General features: G+C 38.1%; 1 protein-coding gene across 7 annotated transcripts in view; it reads right to left on the bottom strand.

Annotated features, from left to right (window-relative positions):
- The window catches only part of PCDH9 (protocadherin 9), a 912415-nt gene extending 899770 nt beyond the window's left edge, over positions 1 to 12645 (bottom strand). For 6 of the 7 annotated variants that reach the window (XM_003927200.4, XM_003927202.4, XM_074387637.1 and 3 more), the window contains exons 1-2: positions 12065 to 12645; positions 7688 to 10858 (exon numbers count right to left, since the gene is read on the bottom strand). In XM_003927200.4, coding sequence (XP_003927249.1) covers positions 7688 to 10723 — 3036 coding nt within the window. In that variant the 5' untranslated portion in view covers positions 10724 to 10858; positions 12065 to 12645. The remainder of the gene's footprint in view (positions 1 to 7687; positions 10859 to 12064) is intronic. The other variant, XM_074387639.1, reaches the window with a different exon arrangement.
- Positions 12646 to 16144: the final 3499 nt, after the last annotated feature.

Here is a 16144-nt window from a genome sequence, read left to right as displayed (position 1 = left end):
TATAGTCTTATAGACACCTAGGGTGTTAATCTGATTTATGTTCAGAATAGAGTCTGCACACACAATTGAGAGTTTCTTCTCAGGAGAAATGAAGGCCAGATCACGGGCATCAGAGATATCACAAGGAAGTACAAGCAATCCTGTATCATCTATCTTGAATAATTAGAATCATCAAACAACAGATCAGTCCATTGTAAGGCATATATTTGAGATTTTTATTCTTTCAGACACATTCAATGTTTCTGCATTTGGGAAAAAATAGGCAAGACTAATTCCCTAGGCTATAAATCACTCTAATGTGGAGGGAAATGTGTTAGCTAGTTGTATTACAAAGCCTTTACTTCATATTTAATAGGCACCTGCAATACCAGCATTATACAAAGCTCTCTACTTTGCAAATCTCTAAAACCCCACTTAATTTTCAGCGCTGATTTCCTGCAATCTAAGAGCTTATGAAGGGTTCACTGTGTTCATACAGATCTATGCAAAATGTGCCAGAGCTTTCCTGTCTGTGATGGCATTCATTTGGAGGTGAATCCCAAATTTCTATCACTGGCATGCTTATTTCCGACTAAAATAAATATTCTTAGAATGAAAGCTGAAGATTAAGAGGACAAAAAGGAGGCAAAGTAACTAGCACTGAGGGAGATATATGCAAATATCAGCTCAATGACAATTCTTCATACCATTTACAATAGAAGCTTAAAGACCCAAATACTCTGCAATCCATTAGCTCCTCAATATCCTGAAAGGGATTAGAGTGTTTCTTAATCAACTGCTAACAGACTGAAAAAGGCCCAGAGAGTGGATATTAACAAAGCAGTGTAATACTTAAATGCAGAGATGGTCAGATAGAGACACAAACTATGCAAGAATGTTAAAATACAAGATATTATACAAACCTGATAAAACTGACCACGTTTCCATTCTTTCCCACAGCCCACATAATTAAAAATATATATAAATTAATAAGTGGTGAAGCTATAACTTAGCAGAGTCCTTTCAAGAACAGATAAATTAATTTCATATATTTTCTCAAGGATCTGGAATAATTAGTATAAAATGATAGAATCAATCAAATATTCCTCAAAGACCTTGACTGTGCTTCTATCTTTGCCATTAGTTGTACAGGTGGTCCCAAGCCCCTCATTTTAAATGTGATATGTGCTATGGCACTCTAATCAATCAAACTGTTAAAGATCAAGGGAAAATATTTTCATATGCCACTTAAATAATGAATAAATATGTAAAAACAGATCCCTAATGAATGACTTTGAGTTCTGTATTTCTTCTATTTATATGCTATGGCTCAGAAAATTCTACTGACTCTGCCACTATTCTTGTCTATCAGAGACAAACTGTCTACAGGATGAAAATATGAGTGAGAAAGATTAAATATGGGTTGTTTTTCCAGTTTATTCCTGTATCACCCTTTACTGTTAAAAAAGGACAGTTGTTTAACTTATTTAGGAGTTTAAAATTTTAATGAATCTTGGCTTACAGAAAAAAAGAATATAAATCAAAAGCAAAATGTCAATCATGGTAATAAATCTTTTTTGTTCTATGTTTCTGATGACTGACAGCCCAATAGGTTTGTATCAAACAAAGGCAAAAAGCATGTGTTCCTTTCTAAATGAAATGTTTGACAGATTTGACAGTTTTCTTAAATAACAACCAATGAAATCTTAAAGAGCAGAGTATATCTCCTTACGTATATAAGAGATCCTATTTCTAAATTTGTCTTTACTTCTGTAGTATAATGCAGATTTGGGGGTTGCTGATTATGTCACAGGCCATAAGATACTAGCATTATTACTTATTAAAATGTCTGACTTCTATGTCTCCATAAAACTTTAGAATAAGCCTCTTCCTGACTTGCATTTCCAAATTTGTACTAATGCCTGGCCTGTGATTAGAGTCATATTTTAACAAACCTGATATAAATTTTAGGGTCCTTATATGTAATGAATTGTGGGAAAAAATAATTAAATGTGAAGTTGGGTGTCAGGAAGACCAAACTTTAAAAAACCCATATCAACTAATTTGTACTTTCCAACTCAGTGAAATATATAAGATATTAAATGATTTACTAATATTAGCAAGAGAGTAATTTTTAGTTATAATGAAGGATCACCTTCAAGAAAACACCAAACAAAATTCACAGACAGCTTGCACCAAGGATTTTAAGTCAAAATAATAAACAGTCCACTAGATTTCCAGTTTTGTTTTGTTTTTAACTATATACAGGCTAAGAGTTAGCCTTTAACAAAGTCAAACTGAGAAGTATTGTGAAAAAGCAATACAGATATTTGACTTGGCCCTGAAACCCTGCAAACACTCAGATTAGTATAGATGGACCAAGGCTATGACTGTAACTTTCAGCATTTGGTGGATTTCTGAATTCCCCCAACCAAAAAAAAAAAAAAAAAAAGAAAAATTTAGAAATAAAAACAATCTAAATAATACAAGAAAAATTGTTGTGGAAACAAGACTACAGAAAATAAAATGATTTAAAGGTGTCATTTTCATATCTCCATAATGTATAACATTATGTAATATGAAAAAGAATGCATTATGATGCCATATCTAATATTATAGGTATAATTTATAGATATTTTAAATATATCAATATGAAAATGAAACCTCAAGGTTCAATATAAATTCTCATTAATTGTGAGAAAATTTGATTTTACATTTGCGGCTTTTCCTTACATCTAAAGTCTCTCCATTTTACTATTTCACATATTTCAATTTAATATATGCAATCATGAGAAGATAAGTGATAGCTTGCTATTATTTAAATAATAAGAATATGTTTATACCATAAGAATTTAATATGTTATTACAAGTAGAATATTTTCAAAGTAATTTTATGACACCAAAGCCTGGCCTGTCTTACCATGGGGATAACTGACCAGAAACTAAGGAGAACATTAATGTGCCTTGTTTCTATATTTAGAATTAATGGTAACAAAAAATTAATAAAAAGAGAATGAATATTTTCACCACATATATTATTTTCTCTGCGGCAATAAATATTCAGAAATCAGCAGACATGTCTATATTTAATACAATAGCAACTTTTCATTTTAATTCTCCTTAAGGTTATTAACAATGGAATGTCAAAATGCATCTTAAATTTTATAGTTTAGAAATATCAAGATGGAAAAAGATAATCAAATATTTGTCTCACAAACCCAACTGAAAGATAGCCAGTTTGAATGGATGGCCTACACTCATTTCAAAAACTTGTGTCTCTATCTAAGGGTTCTGGGTATCTTCTACCTCTTAAGTATGAAAACTGACTTCATGACCATAAGGCACTTAGCCAAAAAGCCCATAGAAATAAAAATCACAGCTGATAACATTTTAAAAATGATTTCTGTTTATGGGATCAATTGTCACCTGTGTTCAACTGTCACTATATATCTATTCCAAAACTTATTAGTTGAAAATATCTTAAAGTTTTTTGCTAGCCTCACACTAGTTATCATTTGCTCCCTTCACTTTCAATTACATTTTTTTCCTGGCTATTGTAAATATCAGTTCTATGACTGCCTTCTGCATTTTACATGACATAATAACATTTCAGTAGTGGTTGTAGTGGATTATTCAAAAATGAAAAGTAATCATAAATGTAATACAGTATCTCTAAATGGTTTGGAATAGAAGAAATTCCCTTTATACTGTAAAAATACATGTATACACTTAAGTACAGCATGCATGCATATGTTCAGTGTATACATTCCTCAATATACAGATATGAGCAAACACTCTAGATTGTGAAAAGTCAGGATGTTTAAAGCTCTAAAATAAATATTTCATTTAGAAAATTAAATGACTGTTTACCCAGAACCAAAGTCTAGTGCAACTCTTACAGACTGTTTTACTACTTGAAGAAGTTGTCAAATGTAAATGGGTGACTACTTCTTCTACTTTAACATTTTCATTTATCGTCCCTCTTCCCACCCCGCAAAAAACCACACAGGGACCAAGAAAATTAATTCCCCAAATGTTGTCAACTGGGTTGGGAAACAGCAATAAACAGCTTACTGTAAAGCCTCCAGCTACAATAAAACAGCTGTCAATAAGTGGGCTGAGAGTTGGGCTGCGCAAAAACAGGTCCTCTGGAAATGATTATATGAGAGGGAAAGAGGCTGGCACTTCCTGTTTCAATATGCTAAGGCAGTGGTTCTCAAAGTGTGGGCCCTGGACAAGCAGCATCAATATCACCTAGGACCTTGTTAGCAATGTATATTTTCAGGCCTGATCTCAGAGGTACTAAATCAGAATCTCTGGAGAACTCAACAATCCTGTTTTAAGAAGTACTCCAGGTGATTCCCAGACATTCTACAGTGATAATTAATATCATATTTTAAAACAATATCTGTCAATGATATTGTTTTTCTTTTAAGTAAATATACCAATGTATTTTATCATTTAAAGCCTTATTGGAATCGATAATGTTGTCATTTTCATCCTCGCCTAATCTTTTGGCTATCAACTTCGTTGTTGTTGTTGTTTTATAAATAAATACCAATATATGATCTTTTGTCAAAAAAAAAAAAAGGAAAATTCTTAACCTATAAAGGCTAATGACACTTCCAAAAATTTGTAAGAAATAATCTGTGAAAAATTCAGTGACACATGAAAGCTTTATAAAACAGAGTGAATGAGGAATATGATGTATAGTTGTTTCTTAATGTTGTTTGCAGGTTAACGCAAGGGAAAATAGCAAGGGGAAAAATGTCAGACAATGTAGGAATTGATGTACCACAAATAAATTCAAGATCTGAGCCAGAAATTACGTTTTCATTATACACACAGTATAAATGAGTGAAATTTAAGTTTGGTAACCTTTTACTCAAGAATTTTGCATTTTACTCACATATCAATCAATAGCATAAAACGAAAAGACGGTGTAAGCAATAGTGCTCATTCAACAAAAATCTTCACAGATTATGTTTTTTAAAATAAATTCCTTTGAAAGTTTTTATAGTAAGCAATGTTACTCTTTCAAAATTGTGTAGCTTCAGGAGCGCATTTTATATAAAAGCCACTAGTTGAAAAAGTTTTTACTTTTCAGCTTAACTACAACATCTGCAGATAACAATCATACAGTTCAGTTAAAACAAATTTTTAAAGGCTACTGTATATTTTATGTCATTCAGTTACAGGAAATATGCTTCCTTTTCCCCTGAAAATGTACATAGTGCTCTGTATATCACCACCACTTCTCTACCAGCTTCCATTTCTTTCCCCCAACATCACAATATTTCTTTTTCAGCATTAAAACATTTAAAAGGTGTAAGCAAAGCCATTTTAATAGCTCTTTATCAAAATAGTGAATTACCTAGCTCTATTTGAATACTGGAATACCTATAGGAGAACTGCAAAGTGACACACTGTCACAAGGAATTTCTAAAATGCACTTTAGTTCCATTTAGAGAATTAGTCAGTATCCTATTTGAAAGATTACATCATACAAAGACTTTTATGACAGACTAACCCTCAACGAAAGAGCCTTTGCATACTTTGCTGAAATGCACTTAACATTTATGTCACTGCACTATATATAGGTTCAACTTTTGGGGCGGTCAGAAAAAGTGATTCTACACATCAATGCTACTGCCACCACACATAGACAGAAAAAAAGATGATGCTGCAAGTATATCAGTACATTTCTTTGGAAAACAAATGTTGGATTTTACCTGAAAAGTTTTAAATAATATTAGTTTCTCAGCATAATTATGCATATCATAAAATACTGTAAGTGTATTGTGAGTGACCTTCACAGTAGAGTCAATAATTTTAAAAATTTTCTTTCTGTTCATTAAAAGAGCAACTTTTTAGTTAAACTCATTTAGTTTCATAAATTATTTTTCTTATCATGATTAACTATTTAACTTTTAAAAACCTTTACTAAGCCTGAATAGTTTCTAAATTTTAAAACATCAACTTCTTTTCAAATGCTAAAAAAGTTAACACAAAAACTAACCGTTCCAACTTTAACTTATATGTAATAACCTCATAGTCTCCTTTAAAATTCTATACTAATTTAAGTCATTTCTTCTTGTGTATTTAAGCTCTAAATATTTGTATTTTTAAAGTGCTCCAGTGTTTAATATTTTACTTTAAAAAATGGAGATTTTAGTTGTATGGCAATACATACTATACTTGATGTTCTGGGATTAGTTGTGTGACTCATTGTCCAAAATTACTTTTAGAAATATTTTATTACCACAAAGCCTTAAGTTATACCAGAGCAAAAAATGATAGTAGGTAAGGGGGAAACTGTTTCAATAAAACACCCTGCTTTACCCCCAACTCAGAAAAGGAAAACTCTTCATTCTCCAAAGACTAATCAATGATAACTGTCAATACTGTTCTGCAAATTAATTTTGCCTTACTTGATTTTTAAAAAATCTATGTGTTTCTTATTTATAAACAAGTACAGATGGGCCATCACCATAGGTGAAGTCCATATTGACAAAGACAGAACTAGCATTACGAAATCCTAGAAAGTCGGTGGGCTGAGAGCTAATCACAAAAGAGCAAGCAAATGAACTTAAATGCTAGTTGCTCCAGAGCAACTATCATTAAATAAAAGGTATCTTTGGCTGTACTACCAGCTTGATCCTTCCCTCCCCCTTCTCCTTGCTACTGTGGGATTGGCACCTGGCCAGCACAAGCGACATGATACCCTAGTGCCATCTACAGGCTATTATCGATATTCAAATTTTGTGGCAACAGACAAGCACCAGTGAAATAAATTAGACAGCGCTGCATTTAAATCTTTATTAACAAGGAATTATTAGACCTAAGAAAAACTAATTCTGGATTTGGTTGAAATATGAGTCTCTCAGCCTCTTAATCCCTCTTCATATGGCATATTTCACAGTTTAAAATGAGTTATGACAGATCACTTATGCATTACTAAGATGAGAGAATATTTACAATGGATTCATTCTTTTCTTTATAAATCAGTTATATTAGGCAGCAAGCATTCCTTTTTTTTTTTTTTTTCCTTTTTTGAAAGAGTACTTAGCCACTGTGGACACTAAAAATCTTTCTATTAAGTACCGAATTTAATATATTACAATAAAATAATTTAAAATCAAAGAGAAGACTTCCTATATGGCTTAGTTGCAATCTATCAACAAGCATGTGCTTCACAGCTGATGTACATTTAATATTCTACTATCCTGTTTAGAGACTAAAAAAAAATTAACCCCTTTAGCAATCACAGCTCCAACATAATTGCAGTCACACCTTCAAAAGTCATTTAAAACTTGAGATTTGAAGGTGACTTTTTAGATCAAAAGGTAAGGTGAAAATCTTGAAGCAGTCAATTTGGAAACCCCAGGAGCAGAATTTGGCATATCAGGACAGGTTTCCTTCTTTAGCAAACATTATCTTGGGACATTTTGGAATAATTTTCTTTTCATCTTTTGCCATTTGAAGGAAACTGGGAGGTTAAAATATTCTCAGAACTCAGAAATTTCAAAGCTGTTCTAAAAATTCTTGACTGAGCCCCAGAGGAATAGAAAAGGGGTCAAGTTTTTTTTTTAACCTCTTTATAACTAAGCTAAAGTTAGACCAAAACAATAGACACCCTGGCACGTTAATACTGGTTGACTGGGCACTTGTATGCAGTACTTATAGACCAGTAAAAGTGCTCGTTTACCTGTCTGGTGTGTAAGGGGCCCTTTGTCTTGAAGCCTCCTTGGGAACTGCACTCTGAGGCACTGAAGTGATCTGAACTAGTGGAAGAGCGTTTAGAAAGGGTATCACAACCCCCGACAAAGGTGTTGTCCAAAGGGAGTTCCTGAATCACATGATGCTTTTTCACAGAAACTGGAGTGTCTGGTTTGAGATGAAAAGCAGGCTGTGGAGAAGCAGATTTGTAGTGCTTGGCCAGGTCAGGACTGTTAGGCTTGAACGTGGTTGGAGGTGCCGGGCCCCAGTCAAATCTTCCTATACTTTGCTCCTCCAGTTCAGCCGGCAGGCTTATTGTCCCATTGATAGGTTCATGAACTGCATCATCGGGTTTGGATTCTTCGATAGTAACAAAGTTCAAAAGAGAGCTCTTGGGAGACTTCCTTTTCTTTCTTTTCTTTTTCTTGTTTTGTTTGTTCTCCTGGTTTGGGGACATCCATTCGGCACCCTGCTTGCTCCTCTGAGCTGCTTTGAACCTTGATGCGTGGCGACAGCGCACCAGAACAGTAACGAAGATCACAACGATGACCACCATGGCACCGGCGATGATGGCAATCATGATGGTTAGATAGTCCTCATTTTGATAGGGTTGGCTACTGTCCCCTATGTTCCTGTCCAAGGGGGTCTCCATAGTCCTGCGGATCAGGTCATAGATATAGGAGGCATTTCCAGCAGTGTCGTTAACATAAAGGAACACAAGCACAAGCGTGTGTAAAGACTTAGGGTACCCCAGGTCACTTATGTTGACCACCAGGCGATGCAATCCCACATCAGTAGGTGCTGGTTTTTCTTCCAGAGTAATGTTACCTGTGACCGGATCAATCCGAAATAAGCCTTTGTTGTTTCCACTCACTATAGTATACTTTAGTTCAGCGTTCATTCCGGTGTCAACATCCACTGCAAAAACTTCTGCTACCACGGAGCCAGGAATGGCTGAGAGGGGCACCAACTTAAAGGAAGTATTAGATGGTGGAGAAATGACAACTGGGCTGTTGTCATTGACATCCATGACGTTGATAGTTACTTTTGCAGTAGAGGAACGAGGTGGTTGTCCTCCATCAGTGGCTTTGACATCAAAAGTGTAGGAGCTCTGCTGCTCTCTATCAAAGGAGACATTTGACTTTATGACTCCGGAATAGGGATCCAACACAAAATTATCGTTGTCATTTAGAATGGAAAGAGTCACAGCTTTATTCTCTCCAGCATCTGCATCTGTCACTGTGATTACCCCCACAGTACTATACTTTGGCAGATTCTCAGACACAAAAAATTGAAAATGATTATGAGTAAACTTGGGGCTATTGTCATTCTCATCCAGAACAGTAACTATCACAGCCGCTTGGCTTTGGAGGGGAGGGGTTCCATTGTCCCTGGCAGTTACTGTAAAAATGAATCGTTCTTGTTCTTCTCTGTCAAAGACTCTGGAGGCTGTCAAAACTCCTGTTTTTCGGTCCAGATCAAAGAAGGAGGCATTCGGTCCAAGCTGATAAACAATGTCTGCATTTTTCCCACTGTCTTCATCTGTGGCACTAATAGTTGTTAAGTATAACCCACGTCGGTTGTTTTCAGAAACTGACAGCTCAATTACAGGCTGGTTGAAAATTGGTGGGTTGTCATTTTCATCCTCAAGCTTAACCCTTACCAGGGCAGTCTGATTTAAACTGGGCTTCCCAGAATCAGAGGCCACAATTTTAAAGCTGAATTCTTTGGTGCCCTCATAGTCCAACAAAGAAGAGGTCTCTAACAAATATTGGTTGTCATAAACTGCCTTCAAATGAAATGGGACCTCTCTTTCAATAAAACAGATCACTTTGCCATTCACATCTGTGTCCTTATCTGAAACTGTAATTAGGGCAATCTTTGTATTGACAGGATCTTTCTCAGATAAATACACGGTGCCATTGATGGGACTTATAATGTACCTGAGGTCTATATTAGGAGGGTTATCATTTACATCGGTGACATTGATGGTAACCGTTGCTCGAGCAGGAGTGGAGCTGCCATCACTAGCCAGCACTGTCACTTTGTGAATGGCTGTCTCCTCTCTGTCTAAGGACCTCTGAACTGTAATCAGCCCAGTAGTATTATTTAAAGCAAAGAGTCTTTTGGTTGCAGGGGCGACCTGGGCACCAAAAATGTACCGGATTTCAGCATTACTGCCTATATCTGCATCAGTGGCATGGAGCTGAATTACAGAGGTACCTACAGGAGCATTCTCTGGAATATGCACCTCTACTTGACCCTCTTTAAACACCGGCCTGTTGTCATTTACATCACTTACTGTGACCTGCAGTATGGCCGTACTGGATTTCTGTGGAGTGCCTCCATCCTCTACTTTGATTTTCATCACATAGGTATCTTTCTGTTCTCTATCCAAGTTTTGCTGAACAATCAATTGTGGCCACTTCTCTCCCTCCGGAGTTTCCACGATATCCAGTCCAAAAACACTCTGCCCATTTAACAATTCATAATGCTGTACACCATTGAAGCCTGTGTCAGGATCTGTTGCTGATGGAATTGGAAAGCGGCTGTTGATCAAAGTGTTTTCTGGAATGGAAATATTGATGACAGGAGATGGAAACATGGGGGCATTATCATTGGTATCCTTGACAATTATTTTTATTTTGATCAGCCTAAAGAAGTCATTGGGGAGGATCACCACCTCGAGTTCAAAGAAACACTCATTCTCCTCAGCATATGAGGCGCCAGCACAGAGTTTTTCTCTGTCTATCCTGTTGGAGGTTGTGAAAATTTCCCCAGTGCTGCTGGATACTTTCACCAAAGGGGCATCCCCAGCTTTAGAAACCAGTCTGTAGACAAGGCTGGCACTGGTCCCTGTGGCAGCATTGATGTGAGAAATGTTCAGATCCTTTGGTATGTTTCCTATGGGCACATTTTCAGGCAATTCCTCTCTAATAGTGTAAATAAGTTCTTGAGCTATTGCGGAATCCAGCCTTAAACAGGCAATCAGAGCAGCCAACAGGTAAAAATCCCTCAGGTCCATGATAATGTATTTATTTTCTTTTCCTGGATTTTAGGGTTTAAAGGTTTCCACTGAGGAATGATGCACGAATTGCAAGAGGAAGCGTGCAAGGACTGGAGGATGCATTATATCTCATCACTTATTTGGAGACAGCCACTGTCAACACAATCGTATAGACAATATTATTCTTCAGTAAATAAAAACACACCGTCACAAAATACCACCACACATTTTCCCCTGCACATTAGTAAACATGGCAGTTTGCGCTGCCACTGTTTGCAAGTTTACTCTGTGGAGAAAAACACTAAATATCTCCTGCTTGTTGCATTTGCTGGGAGAAAATAAGATTTTCTACTTTTGAATTAAGGACAGCTGCTATTTTTACCTATATTCACACACGTTGTTTTTCAGAATACTGTTTAATTCAAAACATGCATTCTTGTTCTCCTCTTCCCCTCCCCCTGTCTCACCCTCCTCCTAGCCTCTCACCCACCTCCCTCAGTCTTTTTAGGTGGAAGTGAAAAACCCTAAGTATTTAGCTTATGGTTCCTGCTAATTGCTTCATCTCTTGTCAAATGTGTTTTCTTCTCTGCCACACTGAGTCACCTATTTTTTCCTAAAAAGGCTATTTCTTTCCTCCCAGTTCTTCAACTGCCTTCTAATACAATCTTACTGGGAAACGAGCATCCGGACATGCCGCTGCAGCATCAGAAGCAGTAGTCACCGGCCACTACACATCCTCATTACCCAAAAGCACAACACCAAGACTTCTGATTTCTTGCCCACAGCTTGCTCTCCTTTCTCCATATTGACAAATTATCCCCATTAGGATTCGTAAACACGTTAAAACTTTTAAAAATGTATCATAATATAGGATTCCTTATCCTAGAGGTAGAAGAGAGTGCCGAGATATAAGTGAAATGCGGCTAACGTTCCCACGTAACATCACAGTATTTCCTACTGAACATAAAAGAGAAAAAAATGCAGTTTCTTAATCCTGATCTCTGGTTAGAATATTAGTAACATTTGCCACACATAAATACTGCAATCCAATCATGCAGGTAAAAAGGCTTCTGCTTAGGTGCTCCCATAACTGCAATTTAAATGGGTGCAAGGCTCCAGGCAGCTACCTACTTGAGTAGGACTGGTCAGTTCTCAGGCTCTAATCTTATCTGCATTAGACTGCACAGTAGCTGATGCCCGAGATTAGTTCCGGCAGAGTGATGCAGGTAGGGATGCAGATACAGCCGAGTAGGTGAGCTCTGCCCCAACCGTCTACCCAATTACAAACATCTCCCGTCTACACTGAGGACACATCTAAACACAGAATTTACAATTGTGCATGCGAAACTTTACACTTACGTTAGTTGCCTCAACCTTTCCCCTTTCCCAGTAGGCTGCAGTTAGGAATGATTTGTTCCAACACATAGAAAGCCATGCATCTGGTAGCACCAGTTTGGGGAGAAATCAGAAGCAGCAAAACGTTTCCTCCTTGTAAAATGTGTGGCTTCGGGCTGGCAAATTAGCAACTCCAGAGAACAAATTCAGGGATTTGTCGTTAGTCATTCTCTCCACATTTCGTCTCTCCTACCCACTGGGTCTGGGTTCTTCTGGGTATTCGTGTGGCACACACAGCACATCCAGTTGCGCTTCTTCAGCTCAGGGATATTTTCCACAGCATCAAGCATACCATTTCCATCCGATGCCAGTACTGCTTAAGTCTCTAACTTCTTGTAGGAAACGTCAGAGTTGCGGTGATGGTGATTCTCCGGCCGCTACCCGGGTGACAGTTGCCCTAAAAATTCCTAATCGGTTATCTCTTGAGTGCTTCAGAGACTCTAAGGCGCTCCTTTCCGTCTCGCATGCCCTCCCTCTCTCCCTTCTCCTCTGCCCCTCTCTCCTTCTCCCTCTCCTCTCCTCTCTCTGAACTGAATTTCTTGATATAACTCTCAATAAGCCCAGAGGGAGGGCGTGACTGCCCAGGCCCCGCCCCCGGGCCCTGATTGGCCTGCATCTTGCGGTGCGGGCGGCCGCAGCCGGGCGCGAGGGAGGGGGCGCGGAACAAGGCGCTGACTGTCTCCCAGCCTCCCCTCCTCCGCGCCCCCTCGGCAGCCGCGAAAACCCGGAAATCTGATCCTGACCCCAGGAGATCAGGGTTCCAGGAGGTGCACTGAGCATGCTCAGCAGGGTCCGGTGGGGTGGGGACGCGCTGGCGCTCCCCGGGCCCGCGCGGAAGCGGCGCTCGCAGGCGCTGGAGGAGAGCGAACCTCCGAACCCGGGCTGTCTGGCGGGCAGGGCAGCGCGGGAGCGTCGCGGGAGGCGCGGGCGCGGATCCAGGGAGCATGGGCCGCCGCTGTGGGCGAATGGGGGTCACCGAGGCGGCTCGTTTCCAGGCGCGCACTTCGCACATCTTCTTGCTAAGCGGAGGGGCCAGAATGCACAGATGGGGGAGTCTACCCGGGATCCGAGGCGCCAGACGTCTTGCCACCCCGGGGTTGGGAGCACGAGCCAGCAGATCCCCGGAGCGCGTTAAACGGACAACCTGCCCGGTGCTGCAAATAGAGGCTTTTGCTGGCAGGGACACTGGAAAGAAGGGCAGAGAGGGAGCACCGCGAAAGGTGGGGGCAGCGGAATTTGGAATCTCTGCGGAGACCGTCCAAAAAATTAATCAGAACACTTCCTACCTGCAAGGTCGCAGAGACTGCCTGGGAAGGAGAAAGTGGCGGCGCCTGGGGTCTCCTCGGTCAGCCCGGGCCGGTGGGCTACGCGGGCTAAGCCTCCTCCAGCAGAGCGGGACCGGCCGCGGCGGCGGATCGTGGCGATCCCTGCGCTTCTGCTCCAGCCGCGCCTGGAAACCTGAGAACCTGAGCGCGCCCGGACTCGCGGCTGCTGCAAAATCCGCGTGCAGCCCACCGCTCTGCAAACTTTGCTTCCGAGGGTCTGGAAGGAGTCCCAGGCAGCTGTTAACCAAGCTGTGGAACACTTCCTTTCCCCAGGCACTGATTCCAACTTTCTTTCCTGTGATTCTTGTCTTTTGTCGTGCATTTCATTTCTCTGACTCCAACTCCGTACTAAATCCTCACAAGTTTCTCTTTTTTATACAGGAACTGGATGGAATTACTCCCCCCCCCAAAAAAAAAAATAGCTTTATTTCTCAAATATTGGCCCCAAAGCACTATCTAGTAATATACTTGATTGATCTTTTAAAGTCAGTAAACCACAAAGGTTTGTTAAATGACTTGCACTTAAAACGTCTGATACCTGAGTAAAGTTTGAAGCATTAACATAGAAACAGTTCACTTGGAACAAAAATTTATTTTCTGAATGACCTATAAAGGTAGTCTGAGAAGGTCTTAGTGCATGCTTGAATAACAGTCTAACTTATAGGAAGAATAAAGAGCATATATTTTAAACCTGTGTGTTCCCCATTCTGTAATGGGCTGCATAGACATTAAAGGCTGTTGACATACTTAAGCACCATGAAGTCGTGTTGGAGAATTCCTCTTATTTTTGAGTACACTGGTTTTCATTTTAAATAGGAACATTTTTAGATGTTTAAATTGAAAGTAAGAAAAAAAATCGCGAATCAAGCCTACCAAGCCATATACTGAATAAATGACATTACTTAACCAACTCATTTGACATCACAATTTTCCAACATGAAATTGTAAGTTCTTTTTAATTCAAACTTTTCCTCAGGTAAATAGTCACCGTTCAATTGTAGTGTCTAAAAGTCCACTGTAAAATCCATTAATCCCTTATATGTGAAATATAAAACACTTTCTTTGCAGATAATAGATTGATATTGTTTTTAAATAGCAAAGCAACTTTTATTATAGTAATATTATGTTTGATTAGAATATATAAAATTTAAGAATGGGGGTGACCTCTAAGTATCCAAAAGTCAAAAGAAAAATATTACCTCACCTCACAGAATAATGTCAGTGAATTAAAGGATGATTCCTTTATCTTATTATAGTAAAAAACAATTTTGCCATTCACAAAATCTACAATTAAAACTAGTACATTGTTCCAATTGTCACCTATTTTATGCACTGCACTGTTTTTAAATAAATGAACCGTCATTGTGATACATTTACAATAAACACAGCAGCGCAGCCACTTTCCAGTTCATTTCATAAGCACCACAGTTGTATCATATTCTTATTCTAATCATACCGTAGTCATTTCAAAGTCATGTTGTAGTCGCAACACATAGCTTAGCAATAATTATTTAACATCATTATTAAACGGAATTGTTTCTCTTTGCTAAGGGATAGCTTCACGTGTTGGCAGAACCCATTATTACCTCGTGCTCATAAATGAAATCTCAGTAAGAACACAAGATGAAGGATAGGGAAGAGAAAAAAAATCATCACATGATTGAATTTATGACTATGAGACTTCAATTAAAGAAAATCACAGGTCAAAGCCCCAGAATGAATTATGTCTACATTCTTTTTAGAGAAGATGGAGTTTAAGAGACAAATAGAGGTATAGACTCAGGGCATTATAGCCTTTAGGTGTTTATTTGACATTATGTAAATGACTGGGATTCCTTAATGGTCTCAGTTTTACCTCTTAAGTCTAGAATGGTTGAGACTGGTTTGCCCTGTAATAATCTGACTTCTAAACTCCAAAATGAGAACTATTATTAAAGATCTTATTAATATTCCTAGATGAAAATTAAATATGAGAGGTCATATTCCTAACCCTGTGCTATTACAACTTGAGGTTTCTGCCCAAAACACTATATAAATCATTTTCATAATGAGAGCTGTTCATAAATCCACTCTCCAATATTAATTTTTGAAGTTAGATCTGCATAATTATGAACTAGGGAAATAGTCTTAATTTTGTTTTTGTAAGGGAACATCTATTTGTTTTTATGCTGCATTTTATCATTGTTTTTCTTTAGTGAGTTTAATAAAATGTTAGATTTCCAATACTGATCTTCCAGTATATATATTAGACTTTTAATTAGATCTCTTTAATTAACCCTTATCCATCTTTGTTAGAGCATCTTTTCCACAGCAAGGAATTATGATGTTCTCACCTGTGTTGTACTTGATTAGTAGCATCAGGGTACTAATGGGAATTATGCCATTTGAGCTATAGTAAAATTGCCTTGCTGTTTTCTGCTGGTTATATAGGTCATGGGATACTTGTGAAGCTAAGTCACCTTCAGCCAGCTAACTGAAGACTAAAATGCTTTTGCAGATTTAAACACAAACAGATGTTGAGTTAACAAAATTATGTTCCCCAAGTTTAATGTTGTTCTATTTATATATTTAAACAATGATTTCCATGTAATGGCATTTAATAACCTAATTTATTAAGCAGTTCAGTTTGTTAATTGGATTTTCATCTAGGATTTTCTAGTTACCACTCAGCATTTTAAAATTACATTTCACACAAAGATTGTAAAGGCTGTTTCTGTAA

The sequence above is a fragment of the Saimiri boliviensis genome, chromosome 16 (genome assembly GCF_048565385.1).
Source record: "Saimiri boliviensis isolate mSaiBol1 chromosome 16, mSaiBol1.pri, whole genome shotgun sequence".
In the NCBI taxonomy this organism is placed as follows: Eukaryota; Metazoa; Chordata; class Mammalia; order Primates; family Cebidae; genus Saimiri; species Saimiri boliviensis.
Note: the sequence above shows the minus strand (reverse complement) of the source record. Positions and strands in the feature narration are given on the sequence as shown.